The sequence below is a fragment of the Corticium candelabrum genome, chromosome 3 (genome assembly GCF_963422355.1).
Source record: "Corticium candelabrum chromosome 3, ooCorCand1.1, whole genome shotgun sequence".
Classification (NCBI taxonomy): Eukaryota; Metazoa; Porifera; class Homoscleromorpha; order Homosclerophorida; family Plakinidae; genus Corticium; species Corticium candelabrum.
In genome coordinates this window covers 7,776,809-7,800,163 of record NC_085087.1, presented here as the reverse complement: position 1 = coordinate 7,800,163, position 23,355 = coordinate 7,776,809, and the positions used below count along the sequence as shown (strand labels likewise).

The 23,355-nt window shown below is 42.8% G+C and overlaps 1 protein-coding gene across 1 annotated transcript; it reads left to right on the top strand.

Annotated features, from left to right (window-relative positions):
- The first annotated feature begins 1,169 nt into the window (after nucleotides 1–1,169).
- Nucleotides 1,170–22,343, top strand: LOC134177845 (E3 ubiquitin-protein ligase TTC3-like). Its single transcript, XM_062644621.1, has 39 exons — nucleotides 1,170–1,451; nucleotides 1,909–1,985; nucleotides 2,051–2,081; nucleotides 2,242–2,360; nucleotides 2,420–2,463; nucleotides 3,824–3,920; nucleotides 4,696–4,749; nucleotides 4,813–4,871; nucleotides 4,935–5,023; nucleotides 5,515–5,597; nucleotides 5,798–5,892; nucleotides 5,957–6,019; nucleotides 6,088–6,142; nucleotides 7,878–8,022; nucleotides 8,233–8,518; nucleotides 9,092–9,326; nucleotides 9,386–9,416; nucleotides 9,471–9,501; nucleotides 9,641–9,692; nucleotides 9,749–10,030; nucleotides 10,096–10,185; nucleotides 11,860–12,402; nucleotides 12,521–12,622; nucleotides 13,119–13,183; nucleotides 13,242–13,308; nucleotides 13,379–13,514; nucleotides 14,420–14,511; nucleotides 14,584–14,654; nucleotides 14,710–14,961; nucleotides 15,018–16,587; nucleotides 16,652–16,794; nucleotides 16,857–16,925; nucleotides 16,990–17,086; nucleotides 20,040–20,152; nucleotides 20,219–20,300; nucleotides 20,363–21,084; nucleotides 21,150–21,273; nucleotides 21,786–21,977; nucleotides 22,034–22,343. Exons 1-39 carry the CDS (start codon nucleotides 1,388–1,390, stop codon nucleotides 22,118–22,120), a joined length of 6,609 nt encoding a protein of 2,202 aa, XP_062500605.1. The 5' UTR covers nucleotides 1,170–1,387; the 3' UTR covers nucleotides 22,121–22,343.
- The last annotated feature ends 1,012 nt before the right edge of the window (nucleotides 22,344–23,355 follow it).

Sequence of the window (23,355 nt, the reverse complement as noted above, 5' to 3'; positions counted from 1 at the left end):
GTGATACAGAATCTGCTGGGTCACACATTAGATAGATGTAAGCTAATTGAGTTTGTGACCATTTCTTTCAGTTCTTCGCTCAGATGCGAGTCTCCAGTTTTCTTCAATCACGAAACATTAATTCCTTTATGTCGTTTGTGGCAACCAAAGACAATGGACGAACAGCCAATCCTAGGCGCGAAACTTCTTGAGAGTTTTATTACCAGAACAGTGTAATTCATGTTTGCGATTGTTAGGACTTGTCGGAAATAAACAACAGAACTCACCTGTCTACAATTACTGACCCGAAATCGATCGCTTTCTTGGTTTTACGATAATTATACGGGAATCTAACATTACGTAACCAGTAGAGATTTTATGTCCCGTATACGATAACTATTTTACGACTACGGACTTTGCGGCACGCGAAACGACAGTCGCTATGTAGGAGTTTAGATACAATTTAAAGGTAGCACGTCTAGAAAGAAAATAGCGTGTATATTCATAATTCTTCGCGACAATTACTCCTCCTAGCGTACATGGTGTTCAGGACTTTGAAGCCTCATAGCTGTAGAAGCTAGTCTCGCCCATTTTGCTGGGGAGGACGCGGTGGAAAGGGGTCTGGCTACGCGAGACTATGTGGAAGCGACGATGTAAACACAGCTTCAATTACTAGTAATATTTACACTTGCACCTATATAAAATTATATAATATTTAATAATTAGTTTATTGATTTTATTATATTAACTACGCTCGGCAACAAAAATATTAAATATATTTTAGATGCTTTAGGCATGTAGCAACAAAGATATTTTTAGTAGATGCATGCATACTAGAGTCTAGAGAATAGTGAATCAGTCTATTGTGTTGCTAAAGGCTAAATGAGAGACATTGAATGCAGTGCACTAAAAACAATATGTAAAAAATTAGATACTTACAAATACGTAGAGAGCAATGTTTCTAGATTTTTTCTTAGTTGTAATCATGCAAAGAGCCACAACACAGCAAGGTAATTCTATAATGTAAACTACAAAGTGTGGCCAATTAAATAAAAAACTTTCAATCAGTAAAAGTTATTTTTACAACTATTGCAAATATAGAATTAGTCAGTAATTTATTTCAAGAAGCACGTGAAATATTAAGGCGCGAGTGGAAGGACTTCGAGGCAACTTCTACTGCGCATGTTTGTTACTCATGTGTCGATGATGGTGTCTGATTGATGTTTTGTGTGTCTACCTGCGATTTTGAGCTCCGTTTTGATTAGCGACAACGAGGGACGTTCTATCTAGTAGTCGTCCGCTCTGCGACCGGCTCTCCTATCATTTCCTCTTTGTTGGGCGTTTCCTGCGCTTTTTCAAGCTTCTGTCTATCGCCAACTCGTCCATCGTAGGATAAACAACAAACAACATGGGGGATTTTGATATGGACATGCTGCGTCGCAAAGTCGCCGAAGGTTTCGCGGAAGGAGAAAGTGAGTGCGTCACGTGACTTACTTAGGGGCGTGAGCTTGACCCTATGCGTCATCATCTGTAAAATGTTTACATGGCAGTTACGTTGTTAGTGATGTTTTTGGTTTGGATACATTGCATTCTGTGTTGCTTATGTTGATGACAAACTTTATTCGTATTTTTATGAACTTACCAGAAGCCAAGGGTTTTGTGTGTTTTGAGTTTGGGATAAGCCGGCCGCTCTAAGCCTAGAAAGTTGGGAAATACAGAATGACTGGTGTGTGAGAAGAACTGGAACAAGGAAGGATTGCGAGAAAATTGTAGTTGTGTGTGCATGTGTGTGTGTGTGTGTGTGTGTGTGTGTGTGTGTGTGTGTGTGTGTGTGTGTGTGTGTGCGTGCGTGTGTGTGTGTGCCCATGTGTGCATACAGGTTGAGATATACTGTATTGCTGCTGTATATTCTTTTGTTTTTACAATAAGGGGTCATCGAGGTACCGAGAAAAAGTGGCATACCACTAAAGATTGCGATCGATTTTAATGGCTTTGCTGTGGAAGAGGTTTGTGTTTCTTGTTGTGCTTAGTTGAGAAAGTGATTATTACTAAATTGTGGATGTGTTGATAGGAAGATGACGGTGGCAGGAAGCTGGATAATTGTATGAATTATTTGTTATGATATAAAGGAAGCTGGACAAACAAACAGACAGCCCATCAGATGGACAGACAGACAGACGGACGGACGGACGGACAGACAGACGGACAGACTTTAATCTTGTTGTTAATAGATCAGAGTGATGCAGGTTTTTCTGTACTTAGATGAAGTTGCTCAAAGGTATTATCGTCTGAAACGAAGTCAACGCGATTATTTGTTGCATGTCGCTAAAGTGCATCTTCTGTCACCACTCCTGTTTGGTCAGATCAAGTATGCAGAGAAGGTCTGGTGTGCTGGTGTATGTTAATTGAGTGTGAACAGGTTGTGATTGTTTGTATATAGTGGGAAAAGTTTGCAAGGCAAGTTGATGTGCTACCAGCCATGGGGTAAGAAGGCACCAGACGGAGAGATGAGCAGACAGACTAGTAAATGATTGGGGGGATAGGTAGATGAATAGAGCGACTGACCGACCAACTGACAGACAGACAGACTGGCAGATAAACGTGATTGACGGTCAGACAGACAGACAGATAAATGTGATTGACAGACAGACAGACAGACAGACAGATCTTTCAATTCAGTAAACTAAATTTTGGTTTGTAGGCTCAGTAGGGGAGCTTCTTAATGCTACTTGTAAGTAGTTGTTACACTTGTTGTTCATTAGCTGTTACTCTAGTTTCACCTGTATTAGCTTTGATGTATAAAAATATATGAAAATTTGACAGACAGACAGACAGACAGACAGATAAATATGATTGACAGACAAACAGACAGACAGACAGCTATTAGGTGGTTAGTTGTTGTATGGGGTCACTAGTTGGGTCCCATAGACTTGTAATTTTAAGTTGAGCTACGTTTTAGTGTTAGTGATGTTGTACAGCTTTGATGATGTATTCAATAGCAGGGACGTAGCCGCCGGTCCGGTTGGTCTGGTCTCAACTGGACCACTTTTTAATATTTGTAGGTTCACCAACGGACTATTCCCGACAACTTCCGGAATAGGTTGTAGCTGATTAAATAAATTTTTATTTAATCACTCTAAGACAGCTTCATATCAACTGACTGCAGCTCCACAGATCAGAACGCATATAGCTTGTGGAACCAGATGGTGTTGCTTCTGGCTGTCACCTCCCTCTAATCCCTCATTACCTTATGAACTTTTGTTTCCTACGAGACCCTCTGGGAGTCTAGGAATAAATCCTGTGCTGCATCGTATACTTTGCACAGACCCAATGGTTTATACCTGGCTGCCTTTCATTACGCGACGTCGACGACGCTCAAGACGTTGCATTCTGTCACTACTGTAGTAGTACGTAACACGAGAAAAATTATCTGTTGTGTCTGTCTGCGCATGATCGTCTGTACGTGCTTGCTAATTTTCAACCGGACCACTTCCAAACTGCCGGCTATGGCCTTGAATAGAGAAACAGACAGACAGACAGACAGACAAGCACACAGACTGACAGACAGACAAGCACACAGACAGACACACTAACAGACGGACAGACAGAAGGATAGACAGACAGACAGACAAAACAGACAATCTCTGAAAACATTACAACCTCATTCCACTGTGCTGTGTGGCCTATGAAGATTGCTCAGTAGGATCAAATGTTCTGCTTTGTGGCTAGATGGACAGGCCAATACAAACATTGCTTAATTGAATGAGTGGGACGGACTGCATATTTCAATGTGTGATTATTTGTAGTAATGATTTGTTAGTTTATTTGTTTGTGTCTTTGCTAGTAACGTGAAAATTGAGAAGGAGCTTACACCGAGGGTGTTAGAGAGTTTGGACGATCTTGAGTATTCGTTTGACTGGTTCAAGAAGAAAGTGGAAATGGTAACGTGTTGTTGATCTATACCACTTCGTTAATGTTTACATGGAATGACACTCGTGTATATGTGATGTGTGAGTTTTGTGCTGCTTTCATCTCAAGCGAACTGCTGTCATACACGTAGTTTGTATGCATAAGAGTGTCACTCAGTAGGATACATTGAGGGAGTGCAAAATCCACATGCATGAGTGGAACAACGATTACACATGTACACATGCACACACAGACACAGACACACACACACACACACACACACACACACACACACACACACACACACACATACACACACACACACACACACTTCTTTTTCTTTCTTATTTGCTACACACACACACACACACACACACACACTTCTTTTTCTTTCTTATTTGCCACACACACACACACACACACACACACACACACACACACACACACACACACACACACACACACACACACACACACACACATGCACACACACACACACACACATGCACACACACACACACACACACACACACACACACTTCTTTTTCTTTCTTATTTGCTACACACACACACACACACCCACACACACACACACACACACACACACACACACACACACACACACACACACGCGCGAGCATTGGCATTGATTGAGTTTTTGATTGTGACTTTGCATCATGGGATCTCGCTTTATGATTGTCACTATGGAAGCAATGATGACGCACACATTGAGTGGTGGTTGTACAATGTAGTGTCGAGGGTTGTTGTTGTTGGCATGAAAGTTTGACTGTTGCTCTATGCCATTAGGGTGACATTGCGACCTTTGAGAAAATACTGACTTCAATGGCAATTGTTGGAAAGGTTGGTATGACGATTGGCTTTGTGGTTGGTGCATGTGTGGCTGACAATCGAGTGTCTTTCTAGATGACAAATCACCATACTACTGTACAGGCTTCTCTTCAACATGACATTCTTGTTAAATGGTTGCATGATTGGCTTTGCCTCGTGTCGTATTGTCAAATGGTGATGATGTTGATGTGTTGTAGTGTGGCAGATTTGAGATCGAGACGAAAAGGGAGTGAGCAGCGGGCAATAATATACTATAGAACTGTAACACTGATGAGTGCCAAAATGAGTGAGTTGACGAGATATTCTGATGCATCTGATTGTGTACTTTGTGTTTGTTGTCAGTCTGCTTGTTATTCTTGTATTGCCTTTCTGTTGTCGTGGGTTTTGTTAATTAGTTATTATTGATGGTTTTACCAGTTCGACTATTAGTTTTGGTCGATGGATGGTCTGCTTGATTATTGTGTGTGCATGTGTGTGTGTGTGTGTGTGTGTGTGTGTGTGTGTGTGTGTGTGTGTGTGTGTGTGTGCACGTGCGCATGTGTGTGTGTGTGTGTGTGTGTGTGTGTGCACGTGCGCATGTGTGTGTGTGTGTTTGTCTGTGTGTCTGTGTCTGTGTGTGTGTGTGTGTGTGTGTGTGTGTGTGTGTGTGTGTGTGTGTGTGTGTGTCTGTGTCTGTCTGTGTGTGTGTGTGTGTGTGTGTGTGTGTGTGTGTGTGTGTGTCTGTGTGTGGGTGGGTGGGTGTGTTTGTTGTTTGAGATTGTTTTTCACATGTTGTAGTATGTTATCTCGTCAAGATGTTGTTCAAACAACGTAAAGACATTCCCCGAGAGTTCAAGGCGTCATGCGAAAGAGATTCAGATGTACTTAATCATAGTGATAATTGCCCATAAATATGACTACCTCATAATGATAATACTGAGAAACCATTTATTAACACATAGCAGTCTAATGGAGGGCTGAAAGTCATTACAATGTGGAGCAGTTACAGTCCGCTTGACATTACTTATGAGATTTTGTGATGAATATGATGATTACTGAAGTCTCTTGGTTGTCATTGCAGAACAGTCAGCTGATGAAGGAAGACGGAAATAAGAGATTTACGGATGGAGATTACAGACTTGCTGTTCATCATTACACACTTGCTGTAGGCAAGGAGTATGTGGCACAGAAGGAGGATAACATTGATGTTGATGTTTACAGTTGAGTTTGGATGTTATAGCCCTTTTAATCCTTTGTTGTATGGAAACAGAGCTCTCTGCTACTTGAAGATGGGAGAATACAAGTCAGTCAACTTGTGTACTCAAGATATTGATTGTGGACGTGACGTGTGACGGATATTCTCGTTTTTAGGTCAGCTCTGGCGGATGGTAAACGTTGCATTGTGGCGAAACCGGAATGGGATAAGGTGCAGTTTGATAGGATATTGTTTTGATTGCTAGTTATTGATGTGTAGTTATTTATTACTATTTTAAAATTGAATTTAATTTTGTGTTGTATAAGGATTGCGTATTGAATTGGTGTGATGTCGTTGTCGTAGAGTTCACTGTTTATGGTCATTTTAGTGCAAATTTATTAATCAGTTATGGAACATTTTATTCACACATTATATCTATTAATTAATTAATTTATTTATTTATTTATTTATTGTTGTGCTCAACCAGATCAGTCTCATTCGTAAGGTCTCTTGTATGCACTGGAGGCAAACCCTGCCTCAGAGGTGCTTAGACCATTATGGCTGTCTAGACAGAAGACACGACTTTATGTAGGATCTGACTGGATTCGAGAAGCATTGCTTTCTGTAAGTGCTGCAGGTTGTGATACAGCCACTGTGCAATAGCTGTGTACACTGTTCTCAATGCTCCCAACACCACTGGAACAACCAGTGCCTGCCACTGCCACATGTGTGGTTTACCTCTCTGTAAGTCACTGTATTTCGTCAACTTCTCAGTTATTTTCCTGGCGATGTTGCCATCAGCAGGACAGCTGATATCAATAAGAAGACAAATGTTTGTCTCCTTTTTCTGAAACAGATGTCAGGACAATTGGAATCGATCTTCTTAGTACTAAGCAGTAGGGATGGTATTATCCCACATCATAGCGATGTTGTCCGTCTCCACAAGCCTATCAGGATGATGCTGGTACACTGTACTGTCTGTCTGTCTGTCTGTCAATGGTATTATATTTTCATAAATCAGGACTATTACAGGCTAAATCAAACTAAGCAATGCACGATACACTACAGTTGACTTTAACAGGGTCTTACAATGATAATGTGGATGGACATCACAACGTGCACAGCCACCAAAGACAACGCCTAGCGCTGACGCGAGGTAAAGTTGTGTACAGTCCATGATGACAATGTTGATACAGATGAGTAGACAATATGGGTAGAGGAAGACACCACGACGTACACGGCCAGCATAGAAGACGCCTAGCGCTGATGCGAGGTAAAGTTGCGTGCAATCCATGATGACAATGTTGATACAGAGGAGTAGACAATATGGGTAGAGGAAGACATCATCACAGTGTGCATGGCCAATGTAGAAGACGCCTAGCGCTGACGCGAGGTAAAGATGCGTGTAATTCATGATGACGACGCTCAAACAAAGGAAATGTTGGCGCAAAGGCACGAAGAGGGAAGTACCAGACAATGACTTGTAGACAGCAGACTGTGCAGATGAAAAGGTGAGCAAACAAACGATCAAACACGAAAGGGGGCCCCAATGGCCAACAGAGTCATAAACGGCGTTATTGGCCGAAGCCGCGAACAATGACTTGGACAGCGACTCGAAAACTCTTCTTTTTGATCCTTGAGATGAACAGACTAGAAATGTGTGGTTCGCCACTCTTTATCTGGGATCTGTTTTACTGTCTGTCTGTGTTTGTGTGTTTATTATTTATCTATTTATTTATTTATTTATTTACATATTTATTTATTTACATATTTATCTATTTACATGTTTCTTATTTATTTACATATTTATTTATTTATTTATTTATTTATTTTGTTCAAGAAACGATTTCTTACTTGCTGAGTGAGTGTGTGTCAGAGGATAAGGGAGGCAAGATTGTTGTTATTCCTTAGTGTTTACAATTTAATTAAATACAGAGGCATTTATTTGTGGTCATGTTTGGTGCAGGGTCAGCACAGGTATGCTCAGGCATTGTTTGAGCTTGGTCACTATCGCGAGGCAAGGAAGGCCAACAACACTGCTTTGAAGTATTGTAGTAGCAGCAAGATATTGGAGGAACAACGAATAGTTTTTCAGGAGACGATGAGTGGAGGTAGGACACTTGTGCCTTACTGTTGTGTGTGTGTGTGTGTGTGTGTGTGTGTGTGTGTGTGTGTGTGTGTGTGTGTGTGTGTGTGTGTGTGTTGATTAAAAAATGGCTGATGGGTTTTACTCTGTGTTCTGTATGTCATTAAACATGACTTCTCTACAGCATCATTTGTCTTACGTTTGCTTACTCAGTGGCTATAATGTATCCCTCTAGAATCAAGACGGCCTCAGCCTGCTAGCCGATCGAAATCAAAATCATCTAAGAAAAGCAAGATAAAACACCATGGCAGCTCTACAGACACTGAAGCATCATCAAGTGAAAAACGTGACGAGTCTCGGGATCGTTTGATCAAAGAAAAGCGAATGACTTTTTCTCCCGCCCCGGAAAGAGAAATGGTTCATTACACCAGTCACGAGGATTCGCTTGACTATCCTGCTGCATCTAAATTAGATTATTACATGAAAAGAGAGTCATCACCAGTACAGTCACAGAAGACAGTGTAAGTCATTTGATCGATTGCAGTAAAAGGGGATAGGACAGACTTACAAGTTTTGGTGTTACTGATGAGAGAGTGATTGTGTTTGTTTGAGTATGTGTGTTTACGTCAGGGAATTTTAACTGTAGTGAAGATCGATGTTTGGAAAAGAATGTGTGAACGGATCATTAGAGGGTGGACAGACTGAGTAATAAGGGATGGACATATTAATGTACACAAACACACACGCGTGCGCACGCGCACACACACACACACACACACACACACACACACACACACACACCACAACATAGTTGCTCGGTCGGATAGGCAGAGACATGCAAAGTGCAGATAAACCGTTTAACGTCATTCACAGTAGCCATTCGAAATTTTTGTTGTATTTGCCATATGCTTGTCATAATACGAGGCAGTCAGTCAAAGCAGAACTAACCATACTTTGACTTGACTGCAAGTAGTGAGTTTGTATTGCCACAGTTGAACTTGATTTTAACTATCCGATGTACTTGCAGCAACAGATATACTAAACCAATCCGAGTCTATCATTGTGTGTTTCAACTGTTTTGGGTGTGTCTTTAGAGATGAAGCTTTTCCTGACGATTTGCCCGAGCTTGTGTCAAGTGCTGGTGAATCTGGCAGTGGTGACGATGACACAGACGATCAAGATTACACCACAGCGGCGGAAAGCGAGGACAAGTCTCAGGCATCAAAGAAAGGAAACAAACCTCAGGAGTCCGAGGATTCGATGCCAGAGTTGGTTGAGAGCTCAGGATTTGAAGAAGACGAGGAAGACGGACAGTCGTCAGACAGCGCGGTAATTTCTGTGTGGCTCATTTCGAGTCATGTGAATCACTTGATATTGTTACTGTGTAGATTCCAGGTCTTGTGGACGATGAGAGTGAATGTCAGTTAGCATGTTGATATATAGTTTTGTAAAATAATGTTTTATCTTTTGCAGCGTCGGACGGACAGCGTCTTAGGATTCAAAGGTTTGATGGTTTGTTGTCGTACGTGCACGTGTGTGTGTGTGTGTGTGTGTGTGTGTGTGTGTGTGTGTGTGTGTGTGATTTGCGACTTCCTAATTTGACAGTCTTGATAAACTGAAACTTGTGTTTGTTCTGCTGTTAGAAGACGAAGACAAACGAGAGTGCGCGATCGAGATAGTGAAGAAGCGAAGGAGGTAAGCTGTCTTTGTCTTCTATACAGCTGCTGTCTTGCACTGCAGTGGTTGTTTAGGAGGCTCGTCGTATGGAAGCTGAATCAAAACGTAAGCGAATCGAGGCAATCGTTCGAAGAGCTCGTAAGAAAATGGAACGTGAGGAGAAGAAACAGGAAGAAGCAAGGCGGATGAAGGAAGTCATGCGGGCTGAAAGGAAACGTCGTATCGAGTCGGAAAGCCTTTCTCTGTTGTCTCAGGATCATCGTTCGTCCGACAAATGGGTTGACGAGAGTGTAACGTTGGAAACTTTAGGGGAGAAAAACACTCGATGGGATAACATGAGAGAGAAGCTTGTTTGGGTTAGCAGAACAGACGTGAACATTGTTGTTGTGGTGGTAGGATAGTGTGCTGTCTTTGGGTGTAGGCTACTCGAGAACATCTTGATGGCAGAAGCAAACAAGCTTCCCTTCTGTTTAAAGACGCGCTTACACGAGTTCAGACTGAACGTGCTGAAGTAAGCTAAGTGATGAGACAGGTGGTGTGTGTGTGTGTGTGTGTGTGTGTGTGTGTGTGTGTGTGTGTGTGTGCGCGTGCACGTGTGTGCGTGTGTGCCTGTGCTTGTTCCCGTGCCTGCCTGCCTGTCTGCCTGCCTGCCTGTCTGCCTGCCTGTTGTACTGGAGTTTGTGTACACATGGTTATAGTTATTTGTTGTGCAAGTGTCTTTTTCTTATGGCTGTGTCTGCTATAGTATTTTGCGTTCAATTATCCGAATCCAGCGTTCAATTATCCAAATCCCTTGTTCCATTATCCGATTCAGGCGTTCAATTATCCGAGGTTCAGTTGGTTTAGTTTTTTTCAGACGGTTTAGTTTGTTCAGTCATTTACTAAGACACCTAATAGTCTAATTATAAACCGCATATATTTCTTTCATAACGCACCTTGTCATCGAGGTGTGGAGCAGCGAGTGGTCATCGACACAGCTGCATGACGACAAGTATCTTATCAGGCTTCTGCCATACAGATGTTGTCTGAATCCAATCGAATATTTCTTTCAGATCGTGAAAGCGTATATCAAACGTAGCCTCAGCCAACATGCATGGCCCTGTTGTGCCTATGGAAGGTCAGACTGTATCATCAGCTAGACAGCAACTGCGTTACACATCTTGCCGATGGAGCCACCGAAGCGATAGCGCCCGCTTGTTGCCTGAATTCTTTTTAACATGTTCTGACGGTGAAGGCTCATATATGGCCATTATGCTGGAAGACATGTAGATTATTTTAGTTTGTGTAACTACGGTACGTAGTTTACAGTATCTACATGCGTGCAGGTGAACGGACCGTTGCGCAGTACTATGTTATTGTAGTGTTAGGCATAGATGTCAATGCATATAGGTACAGTAGTCTTACTTGAGGGTGACTCCGTTGCAACTAAGGAAGGTTTGTTAAATCCCGACGATCAACAAGTACGCAGCCACAACGTTCGTGTGCTTGGAGAGTAATGTTACGAATTAGTTTGTAGAGACGGCTGATATATCGATGAGTAGTATTTCAGCAGCTGCTCAACCACAGACTATGTAAACTATTTTAGCTCTTCACACATACATAGATGCAATGGATAATTGAACGCCTGAATCAGATAATTGAACGCCCGAATTGGATAATTGTATGCCAGATTCGGATTATTGAACTCCGGATTCGGATAATTGAATGCAAAATACTATAGTTTTTTGCCAGTGTGGTTTGTCTTTCTATTTGTATGCACTTTCGTTTCTCCTCGTTCTGTGTTTACCAATTGGTTATTCCCCATTCTTTAGACTGCCTGTACTGGTTTTTGCGTCCTCTTATAATCTTCAAACTGCAGTTTGTCTGTGTGCATGTTTGTCTGTGTGCATGTTTGTCTGTGTGCATGTTTGTCTGTCTGTCAGTCTGAGTCAGTTTGTCTGTTTTTTGTTTCGGTCATTTTCCATTTTTCACAATTCGTTTGTTCATCATTTGTTTTCCTTTTTGTTTCGTCATTTATTTTCCTTTGTTGCGTATGCTTTTCTCTGTCTATTGCTCGTTTTCTGTGCATCCCTGTGTGTCAGTTTGTTTGCCAGTCTGTTTGTTTCCTCAGTTTTTAGTGTCTCTAACCACTTGTATTCTTAGTTACGTGTGATTGGTCCTAACTGAGCGCTTGTTTCTATTCTAGTATCAAGACAACTTCACTGATACAGATCATGCTGTTTTGTACTATGCTCTCGGCGTTTCATTGCTCGAATCAGGCAGCTTAACAGAGATTCAAGACGCCACCATCAACTTTGAAAAAATTCTTAAAACTTGGGAATACTTACCATTTCCTCTTGCATACTATGGACTTGGCAGATCGCTCATCAAGCAAAATCGCTTTACAGAAGCTTTGGAGCCATTGAACAGAGGACTGAGTGTATTGAATTTCAGAAGTGACTGGAAGCCTCTCAGTTGGCCGGGTTCGCCAACCGTCATTATAGAAGAGAGTGAACCAAACATGATACGACTCTACTTTAACGATTTGGTGATCCTGTGTACTCATCCTCCCAAGCCGGATGCGATAGACAAGTTTTCTGATCACACAGGAAAACGAGAGATCTACTTTACAGACCCAGACTTTAAGGGATTTGTGCGTATTGTGTGTACTGATGGATGCCGGCTCGAATACTTTCCCAACAATTGGAAGAAAGTGAAATCGAAATATGTGGATCGATCGACCGAGAAGGTAGCCATCGAGCCAAAGGCGTGGAATGTGGAGTTATTGGCCAATCGTTGGATATAAAACGATTTTTTGTAGACGTGTGTGAAGTTGCTCTGCGTTTAATATTGTTTTGGATTTGTAGGATTTTTTGTTGAAGCAGTGTTTGACACCAGACTGTCCAGGTCTAATTGAGTTGATTCAGGTATTTGATCACGACTCGACGCCACACACTCCCAAGAAGAGGGTGAGGCTATTCTGTTGGCTCTTTGACATGCAGGAACATTTGTTTGTATTTGCTTGTTTGTCTTCGTTTGTTTGTCTTCGTTTGTTCGTCTTCGTTTGTTTGTTCTTTTATCTGTTTGAGTGTCGATGAGTTCTCTTCTTTTGGTTGATGTTTGTTTGTCTGTGTGTTGTTTCTTTGTTTTCTATTGTTCTTTGTCTGTACTCTTCGTCTGTACTCCATGTTACCTGTTTCTGCCTTTCTGCATCTGTCTCTTTCATGCTTATTCTCGTTGTGTTCCTCTGTCCGTTTTCAGGTTTATTCATTTCTCAGTCGTCTCTTTGTTTGTCCGTTCATTGGATGTCCATTTGTTCTACTTTCTGATCTACTCTCTGTGCTTCAGTTTTGTAGTTTGTTCATTTGTCTGTTGAATTGTCTTATGAGCCTTTATTTTAACTTATGTGTGTCAAAAGCACTGTGTGTTTTCTATGTTATCAGTGCTTTTCTTTGTTGATTTCAGTACAGCACAAATACAGAGAATTTGAAGAACACCAAGGCTAGAACGAAGGGATCCAAGGCATCAAGGTACAGTAAATGATATTTGTACTTAAGAAGTAGTTCTTGTACTGGAAGAGGTGTCTAGGAAATTGGAGAAAAGGCAGTTTCGTATGAAGAAGGATCTGAGTGAGATGAAGGCATCAGAAGCAGATGTGCGTATTCATTGATTTTAGTTCAACCGTTGTTGCTACATATTGACATTTGCTGTTGATATCTGTGTAGCTTATCGATGATTTTCCATCTATTATTGATTATATGGAGTCGACGAGTGAGCCAACGTCGCTTACTGTTAGCGAGTTGGAAATCGGGAGTGTCGAGCAGCAAGTGGAAACAGCGTCGCAAGAGCCACCTCAAATAGGCATGATTTGTGTGGAATGTTGTATGTGTACTTGTGGTATCGTACGTAGTAAGGTTTAGGAACATGACTCCCTGACTTTGAGGCAAACGTTGTAACACACACACACACACACACACACACACACACACACACACACACACACACACGACACACACACACACACACACACACACACACACACACACACACACAGATGCACGCACGCACGCACATACACACACACAAGTGGATCTGGATATGCCCTTCAGAGAGTCCCAAAAATAGCACCCCCTGCCTATTTCTAGGTAGGGACCTCAGCACTTCTTGGAGTTGTAGGCTGCGATGACGAACCCTTGATGCGTGGCCAGAGCATCGAATGGCACTGACTTTGGCGCAGCCGCTTGACTGGACCTCACGTCCACATGTACCTGTATATACTGTGTGATGTTCTACCAAGCCAGCGGTCTAGTCGACCCCAGTCAAAGACCAGGTACTCATTTATACTCCTGAGTTGAGAGAGGCAATTGTGTGTGAATTTTGTGCCCAAGGAAATTACTTCTGTACTCGTCTGCGAACCTACGACCTCAACGTCCCAGATGTTTCCATTCTCCAAATGCAACTCTCTAACCAACTGAGCTACAGACGACACACACACACACACACACACACACACACACACACACACACACACACACACACACACACACACACACAACTGTCTCGTGTGCATGCTTGCATATGTAAGTGTGAGTGCTTGTATGGGTGTGTCTGTCGGTTATTTTTGTCTGTTCGTTTCTTCCATTTTATTTCTGTTCAATGGTTTGCTTTTGCTTGTTTATCCACACACTTTTCGTTCGTTAGAGAGTTGGTCAATGCTTGGTACATCCGTCTGTTTTTTGCTTATATAATCTCCTGTTATCTTACAGAAAACACATACGTATTGAAGAAGGCCGACGACGAATATTTGCGTGTGAAACAAGCAGAAAAACAGATCAAACCTAAGAAAAAGCGAGTCAAGGTACAGCAGACATCTTTACCACAACTCAACAGTGATCGCAAGCAGTGCACGTAAAAATTGTTTTCTCACTAGAACGTACAGCGAATCGACATTCCCCAAGAAAGCTACTCTCATTCACGAGCTCTCGCCGTTGATCACGAACTGTCAGACATACATAATATGGACTAACTCGCACTGTTATGTTTCTGATGTCTTTAGGAACAGTGAGGATGTAGAGGCACCGTTTACGATTCCGTTTCACCTTTTAGAGCAAGTGCATGCGTTTGAAGCCGGACTGGATATTTCTGAATTGGACTTTGAGTCTCCATCATTGAGCTCCATGGAGTCAAACAGAACGAAGAAGTCGTCAGGTGCGAATCCGGTGGAAATACAGTCATCAGCTAGTACGACGTTGGATGAGTTTGAAGGTGACCCAGAGAAACAGCACGCAATGAAGGAGAACGTTTGGTCGTAAGTCGATGCGTTTTCTTGAATTTTTGCGTTTTGTGTTGATTGTTTTTTATCAGCTTTTTCGTCGAGATATTGCGGCAGGAAGGACCTTTACAATCCAACGATCGTCGTATACAGGAGTCATACGGACTGCTTCCTCAAGATATACAGAGGTACATTGCATATCATGGTGGACTGAGGAATTTCTTAGCCGAGAGCAGCGAAATAGAGACTGCAGGAGAGCGCCTGTTTTTGGCTGAAGATGCAGAAGCTGTCAAACTGTCGCTGCCGGGCATGAACTCGTGTTCTGATGATTTTCAGGTCTCTGGGTTTGATACTAAGCCTCCAGAAGTACTGAGGAAATCTCCAGCAATAGAGACTTTGTCACCACCAGAGTCTGTATCTTTGTCAGAGAATGTGTTGACATCAGAGTTTGTGGCAATGTCTGAGCCTGCGATACCATCAGAGTCTTTGACACCATCAGAGTTTGTAACACAATCAGAGAATGTGCCAACATCAGAGCCTGTGCCACTATCAGAGTCTGCAACACCATTAGAACTTATGAAACCATCAGAGTCGGTGCCATTGGTAGAATTGTTTCCATCTAACGAGTCAACATTTATAACATCAGAGATTGTGCTACCAGACCAATCAGAATCTGTAACACCTGAGTCTGCATCAATGGAGCAGTCAAAAGTTGTGAAAGCTACAAACTCTGACCTCTTGGATGGTGCTTCTGCTGCAGCCTCAGTGGCTGTTGGAAGTGCTGCAAATGAAGATCATTCTGTGAATGAAGATCATTCTGTGAATGAAGATCATTTGACTGTAGAATTGAAGTCCAACTATCTTATGGAGGACTCGATGGGTTTCATGTCATCGTTTTATTCGTTGAGCAGCAAGGGGTTGGACAATTTTGAGGCGTCATCTGTGTGGTCTATACCACTATCTTCATCTAGTTCATTGCCATCTATGTCGTCTTGTTATGGAGAGACAGAGAGTACTCAATGCAGAGATGAGACGCTGAACAAAGAACGTTTAAAAGACATGGAAATGCCTTCTGGTAAAATGGGATCGTCTGATTTTGAAGCTGCCGTGTCGGAGACGTTTTGGCGTGAGATAGAACGTTCAAGTGAGAGGGAAGTGTATGGACAACGAAATACAGAAACTGTTGAGTCATCAGAGCCGTTGACATCTGGAAATGACACAGGAAAGGAGATCAAAGGGAGGCAGAACGAGTTACCAAGAAGTCATTCACGTTTCCTCTCATACTTTGATAGGGATTCCAGTGAAAGTACAAAACAGGACAGCGAGATAGCACCTGTGAAGGATCATATGGCAAAGGAACAGGTGCACAAAGAACAACCAGAATTGAAGAAAGAGGAAAAAGAAGAAAAGCGTCCTGTACGTAACTTTGGCATCCAGGTCGAAGTGAAAACAAAAACTAAAGAATCTCAAACATCGAGAGAACTTTTCTATAGCAAGTTTGACAAGTTGGAGAAGGAAAAGGCGCGTTTAGAGAAGGAGCTTCGTGTTTTGAACCACCAATTGGAGGAATTGAGGGACCGCATGGTGCAACAGCAGAAGAAACATCAGCTGGACTTAGAGAGAGAGCAGAAGAAGGCGACGGAAGCTTTAAACATTGGGAAGGTTTGTGGATAATGTTGGTTGGTTATCATGTACCACTAGTGAATCTTGTTGTAAATGTTGTCAGAAATCTGTGCAGGGTGAAGTCGACGATTTGAAGATGAAGTTGGAGGTGGAGGTGAAACGTTTTACGCAAGAGAAGAAAGAAAGACTAGAACAGGTCAAACTGTTGAAGAACAAGATCAAGTTATTGGAGGATGAAGAGAAAAAGTTTGTTGTTATTGTTTAAAATGGGGAATGACTTTTTCTAACTGTTAGTTTGTGTTACGCAGACAAGCGAGGGCCAGAAAGGAATTAGAAATGATGATCACAGAACTTCGAGAAGAAACAACAGAGGAAAAGTAAGTGTTGCTTTGTTCTAATTGTTTTGGTGGTTTTGATATCTACAATAGAATTGAATGCTAGGATTAAGTATGAGCTCGAAGTTGCTCGATTTCAGCACAGAGAAAAGGATTTACAAACAACAGCTAGACATGCAATCAAGCGGGCAGAGAAAGCTGAGGTAAGAAACGACAAGAGTGACACTTGCTTGATACAGGTAGTACAGTAGAACCTTGCTATTCCGAATGGCTCCATGCCAAGCCCTGTTCGGATTAGTGAAGTTGTTTAGATTACCAAAAATGCGAAAATGCATGGCCTTGGAATTCCAGACCTTGCCTCGGACACTCAGATCACTAGCGCATTTACGTATCTCTACACATGTCATGTTTGTGGTAAAGGACGCGGCTGTAACGACTACATGTACTTCTAAATAATGTATTTAGATACATTAAATAAGGATTTAAAATGGTCAGATATGCGAATCTGCTGAAACTAGATAACCACAACCCGGTTAAGGCTACCCAATAGGATCTGGGTACGCAGGGCAGGGCGTCAACGGTAGTTCGGATTAGCGAGGATTTGGATTAGTGAGGTTTGGATTAGCGAGTTTGGACTGTATGCCTCGTTTCCAGACATCGAGACGTGACACGGTGCCCATGTACATTTCTATTTGACCATGACATGCTACATTATCAGTCTTTTTCTAAATGTTGTTGTGTTCTACTGTTGGGTGAAACGATGGTTTCAAGCAACATGTCAAGGACACTACGCTGTCTAAGATTTTATTACTCGAGGCTTGGATATCTGGGCTATGGGTATAGTAGAGTCGGTTCCAGAATTAAAGTCAGTTGTGGCTTTGGGGAGTGGCTTAGGATACCTAACACCCTACAATGTAGGGATGCCCTGTTGTTGTAACAATCACTTTTGGTGTCTCAGTACCGCTGTTGGAATCCTTTGCCAGTAAACTATGCAGAACAAAGCCGACGGTGCTGTAGAAACGACAGAGAGTAATGGTGGCTGTACCTATTGTGTCAATTACATTCTCAAATTGTTTTCTAGTTACTATTTAGAACAACATACCAATCTAATTACAATAGGTATGCAATTAGAATGATACATGATTGACAAGACTTCACCTTCTATCTCATTATTTTACCGACAGCATCACATATCCCTGCTTATCTTTGGTGTAATGCATCCTACAAACGAGAGGTGTCCGTAATTGAATAAAGCAGGCATAGAGCTGTCCATTGGTACCTGTATGACGTCAGTTCATTCTAAGGTTACACGTCAGCAGCCCACTTTCGCCCAACTGACTTTGATTCTGGAACGGACTTTAGTCTTTCGACGTGTGATTGTATGACTGTATTTATACTCGATTAGCACAGATGCAAATGAAGCTATTCCGACCAATAGACGAGAAGTGATGTCATTACCGACCAATAGACGAAGGCGATGTCATTACCGACCAATAGACGAAGGCGATGTCATCATAAGGCTCCACCTCTTTTTGTTTGGTAGCTGTGCTACGAGAATTCTAGCCTCGCAAGCCAGGCTCTTCTGAGCAGTCGCTGAGCTAACCGCACGTGAATCACACGAGGAGGAGGAGCTTTTACCGGAATTGCTCCAGCGCGAGAAGAGCCTTGTCTCTTTCGAGAACGTCATAGTGACGTGGGACCCCCGATCCAGTTTCATAGCTTGATAAAGCTAATTCTATTAGGTAAGCATGTAGGTATGAAAGTTGAGAACACGCGACATTGCTTCACGCACTTGCTTGTTTTGCACGAAGTACGTAGTTGACATCATCGTTCGCTTCTAGTACGTATGAAGACAGCTCAGCCATGTAATATTCTGCAACTCCATTTCAGCATTCAGTTTCGCCAACAGCACACCTCCGAATCTAGATCTGCAGCACGGTAGTTTGAGAAATGAACTCATTGTACGCGGTTAGTGTATATATGTAGCAGTCAGAGTTCGTGCATTGAAGCAAGTCGTACGTAGTACATGTGCAACTACGAGTCAACTCTACACTTCCTGAACATGGTAGGTCCACTGCACTGCTGTTTTCCCATGCCTAGATGTTTCCAGTTCACCGTGAGGAGAGCCAATATCGTACAAAAGTGCTGCTTGCCGAGTCGAAAGTACCGTCACATAGACTGCGTTAGCAATACACGCCAATCTGATCCTGACGTGGAGAGGTCAACAAGCTCTAGGCCACTGCTTTCATGAACCATTGAGTGAAACTGGGCTGGCAGTTCTCACACCATTTCCCCCACAGACTATAGATGTCAGAGTAGACGCGCAAGTGTGGTGAACAGTTCTACGTCGGTTTCAATTCGCGCAAACCTGCAGATGAGTTCAGTAGAAAGAAACGTTGCTGGAGAGTGTAGGTTCAGCGGACCAGTCCCATGTAGGCCATTCCTACGCTCATTATTCACCAGCACTTTGTCCATCAACAGCTTCACTGGATTTGGTGTTCGCGCGCTCTCCGCGGAGGGCTACCTCTCTGCTTCATGTATCAGTGCAATTACATTAATGTGCTCTTTAGGAAATCGAATTAGCCTTATGCAAGCTATGAAACTGGCTCGGGGGTCCCACATCACAATGACGTTCTCGAAAGCGACCAGGCTCTTCTCGCGCTGGAGCAATTCCGGTAAAAGCTCCTCCTCCTCGTGTGATTCACGTGCGGTTAATCTGTGGGTCTAGATGATTGCGGTTAGACGGTGATAGCTATGTAAGTATGGTAGGCGTAACCACCACTTGAGGGGATTTTCAACGGTGTCAAATTCATGAACGTTTGTGCCTCGTGATCCTCAGCTGTCTTACATACACCTACACATGTCTTAGCATGTGGTGTGCATGTACACTCACCGAGGGTTTAGCACTGTAGTGCTTTTCTATTCATTAATAAAGAATTTGATCTTTTATTGTATCTTTTGTATATTAATCATGGTATACCTGTTACATGGGGTCTTAGCCAGACTCACAGACAAATCAAGTTAGGAAGTCGTGGTGTTGGCGTGTCTTGTGGGAACAAGAATTTTGGGTAGTTGAGGGTGTAGTTGGTGAGCTAATGTCTCTGGGTTGCTTGAATTGCTTATTTCGTGTACTAAATTGCTTTTCAATGCGAACAGATTCAAGTGCTAGAGCTACAACGAGAAAAGGTTATCACTCACTTGGAGTTGAGCAAACGGGATGCCGACGTTGCCATCATGCAGCTGTCTCAGATGATCATGGCCAATCCTCAGTCAGTAAACTGTCATGGAATTTTTCTATTTTTATCTAAGTGTTTAGTGTATGTGTCACTGTGTAGCTGTGCTCCAGTGGTTCGTGACGCGTTGACTCAGTGGCAGAGCTATCTAGCTCGTCTGGTGCCTGTCATTGACGAACACAAAGTGACAAGATTTTTTGCCTATCATGTAGGGGTGGGTTGTTCTCATATTTCTGTTTGTCACAGGTTGCGTTTGATGATCGCATCCAGTCGGTTCAGAATGGTCGAGACATGAACCTCCTGCCACCGGTCAACATAGCCATACCCATACGTCCGTCTATAAACTTGAATGCTCAGCTGATAGCCCAACAACAAGTCATGCAGATTCAGCAACAGCAGCAGCAGCAACAACAACAACTACAACAACAGCAGCAGCAACTACAGCAACAGCAGCAGCAGCAGCAACTACAACAACAGCAGCAGCAGCAGCAACTACAACAACAGCAGCAGCAGCAGCAACTACAGCAGCAACATCAGCAGCTGCAACAACAACAGCAGCAGCTGCAACAACAGGAGCAACAGCAGGAGCAACAACAGGAGCAGCCACTCACTTTGCAGCAGGTCGAAAGTCAACTCATGTCACAGGACCCAATCACTCAATCTAGGCCAAGCGTAGTGTCCGCAGCTTCTCTCTATTCAGCAAATGCAGGAGTCTCACAATCTGAGCCGTTACCTGTGTCAGCTGAAGCCCTTTCCTCTCGGGCTTCTTCATCACCCGTTCCACCTCAGGCTGACCGACCAACAGCTGAAGCTCAAACTTCCGTTGCTGCCACTGCTCAGCTTCCCACGCATGTCGATCCGCAGCAGGTGCAGATTTCATTACAGCAGACCACTCACCGACCACAAAAGCCTGTCAGTTATGAGAAAATACTAAGAAGGCTGTGGGCCAAGTTTCCGTCTGCTACGAGGTTGAATGCATTTGTTGCTGTGGATGGAATTGTTTTGATTATCCGGGATGTCTGTTGTTGAGTAGATCTGAACTGATTGATACAATCAGGCAAGTTAGAGAGGACCACGGTAATACGTTGCTTGGTATGACACTGGAGGACGTCGTTGCTCATGCAACTAGACTGATAGCCGCTCGCAATAAGGAAAAGGTGAATGCTAGTTTGTAAGTCTGTTTGTCTGTTAGGAATATGTTTGTTTATCTGTATGTATGTTTTTTAATTGTATGTGTCTTGTCTTTTTGTATGTCTTTCTGCCTGCCTGCGTGCCTGCCTGCCTGCCTGCCTGCGTGCCTGCCTGCGTGCCTGCCTGCGTGCGTGCCTGCCTGCCTGCCTGCCTGCCTGCCTGCCTGTCTGTCTGTCTGTCTGTTTGTTTCATGTGTATGTGTGTGTCTGTCAGAGTTTCCAGAATGTCTGCTTGTCTGTATCTGCATCAACATGTTTATTTTCATCTGTGTCTGTCTGTGTGTTTGTGTGTGTTTGGTCTGTTTGTATGTCTGTATGTGTGCTTGTTTGCTTGCTTGCATTTGTAGGCTTGTTTGTCAGTCAGCAGATGTATGAGTTGATCACTTAATTTGTTAGTCAGCTCCTGCCTACTTGTTTGCCTTGTTGCACCTGTTTTGTCACGTGTCCAGAAGTCATGTGATTTCGCTGTCTTCTTGTAGGCCACCAAAGCTGCAATGGCATTGCGTGGTACTAAAAAGGTTACATCCGTGTTAAAGCCAGCGGTCAGCACAGCTCTTAAGTCTGCAAAGAGCGGGGAAATCGAAGACGACGAAATGTGTGTCATCTGTCATGAGGCGATGTATCCCAGCGACTTGACAGTATTGGAATGCAAGCACAAGTTCCATCTTGGGGTAAGGAATGGGATTAAATGATTAAGCTGACGATTCTAAGAGTTTACTGTTGTTAGTGTATCCGCAAGTGGCTGACCGAGCAGAGCACTTGTCCAACCTGCCGTGTCCATTCACTGTTGCCAGATGAGTACCCATCTCTTTAGTTGACAAGATAGTTGTGTGTGTGTGTGACAGAATTCAGATGACTAATCAGTAGTCGTGTGTTGTTGTTGTATTGTCCTGTAGCTTTTGTTGATAGACTTAAACTCATCTAGTCTTTGTTATTGTGGGATAGTAGTGTGTGATGTGTCTGTCGGGTTAGAAAACGATGGCCACTGTTGGTGGTCTGCTTTGTGCTCATTCAATTGACTTGTGGTTCTTTTGAAATGTCTTAAATGGTGGTTAGTTGCATGTGCCACTTTTATAGTCTCAACGCTAGGCCATCTTTGCCTTACAGGGGTTTCCCTATAGCGCGGCAAGGCGCCTCGCCCCTCTGTGGTGATGGCGCTATGGTGATGACTGTATCTCAAATGATGTGATGACTGTATCTCAAATGATGGTTGATAAGGAATGCCAAAAGTTACTTGACGACACAGCACGTAATTTTATCTGCCCAAAGCGTAATTACTTGATGGCAGAGCAGCATCCAATTATCCACAGGGTTACAAGTCTGTCACGCGTTGACCTGACATTAGTCCCAGCTCACCACACCCACAGCTTTGTAATTGGCATTTCTTCAACGCGACCTTGTACACATAATCTTGTAGATAACTAGGTGCTTGTCTGCCATCAAGTAGATTTGGGCAGATAATTACGTGTTGTGTAGTCAAGTAACTTTTGCTTTCATTGTCAACCCTCATTTGAGGTAACTGTTTACTATGTGTGACGTCTTTATCATTCTTGTTTAGTGTACTCGAACAGATCGATTTACAGAGTGTAACCACTCAACTGAAATAACAATATAAAATTTTACAGTATTTAGGACTACTAGTATGCATAGTAAGCGGTACAGGATCTCTTATCACCTCTGACTACAACAGTACATCCCATGATAAGTTCATACTCTGACAGCAGTCCAATCAGTTCAGGTCTTCAAGCAGGTGTGACATGTCTTCCATATCCTACAGTGGCTTTAGGGTGGGTACTGTTAGCAAAGATCTGTACCCACCAGACTCTCCTATGAATTTGTTGTGTTGTGCTAAAAGACAGTAATGCATATCACCTTGACCTAGTGACTATCCATGTGGCATGTGTTTCTACCACGCTATCATGACATTTATGTCAGTGACGACACCAATAAGTCTGACAATCATTAATTAATTAAAGTTACTTCTTCTGTTTAAGATAAGATCTCGGTGGCTAATTAATATTAATAAAATGCTGTTATTAATTCCTGGGG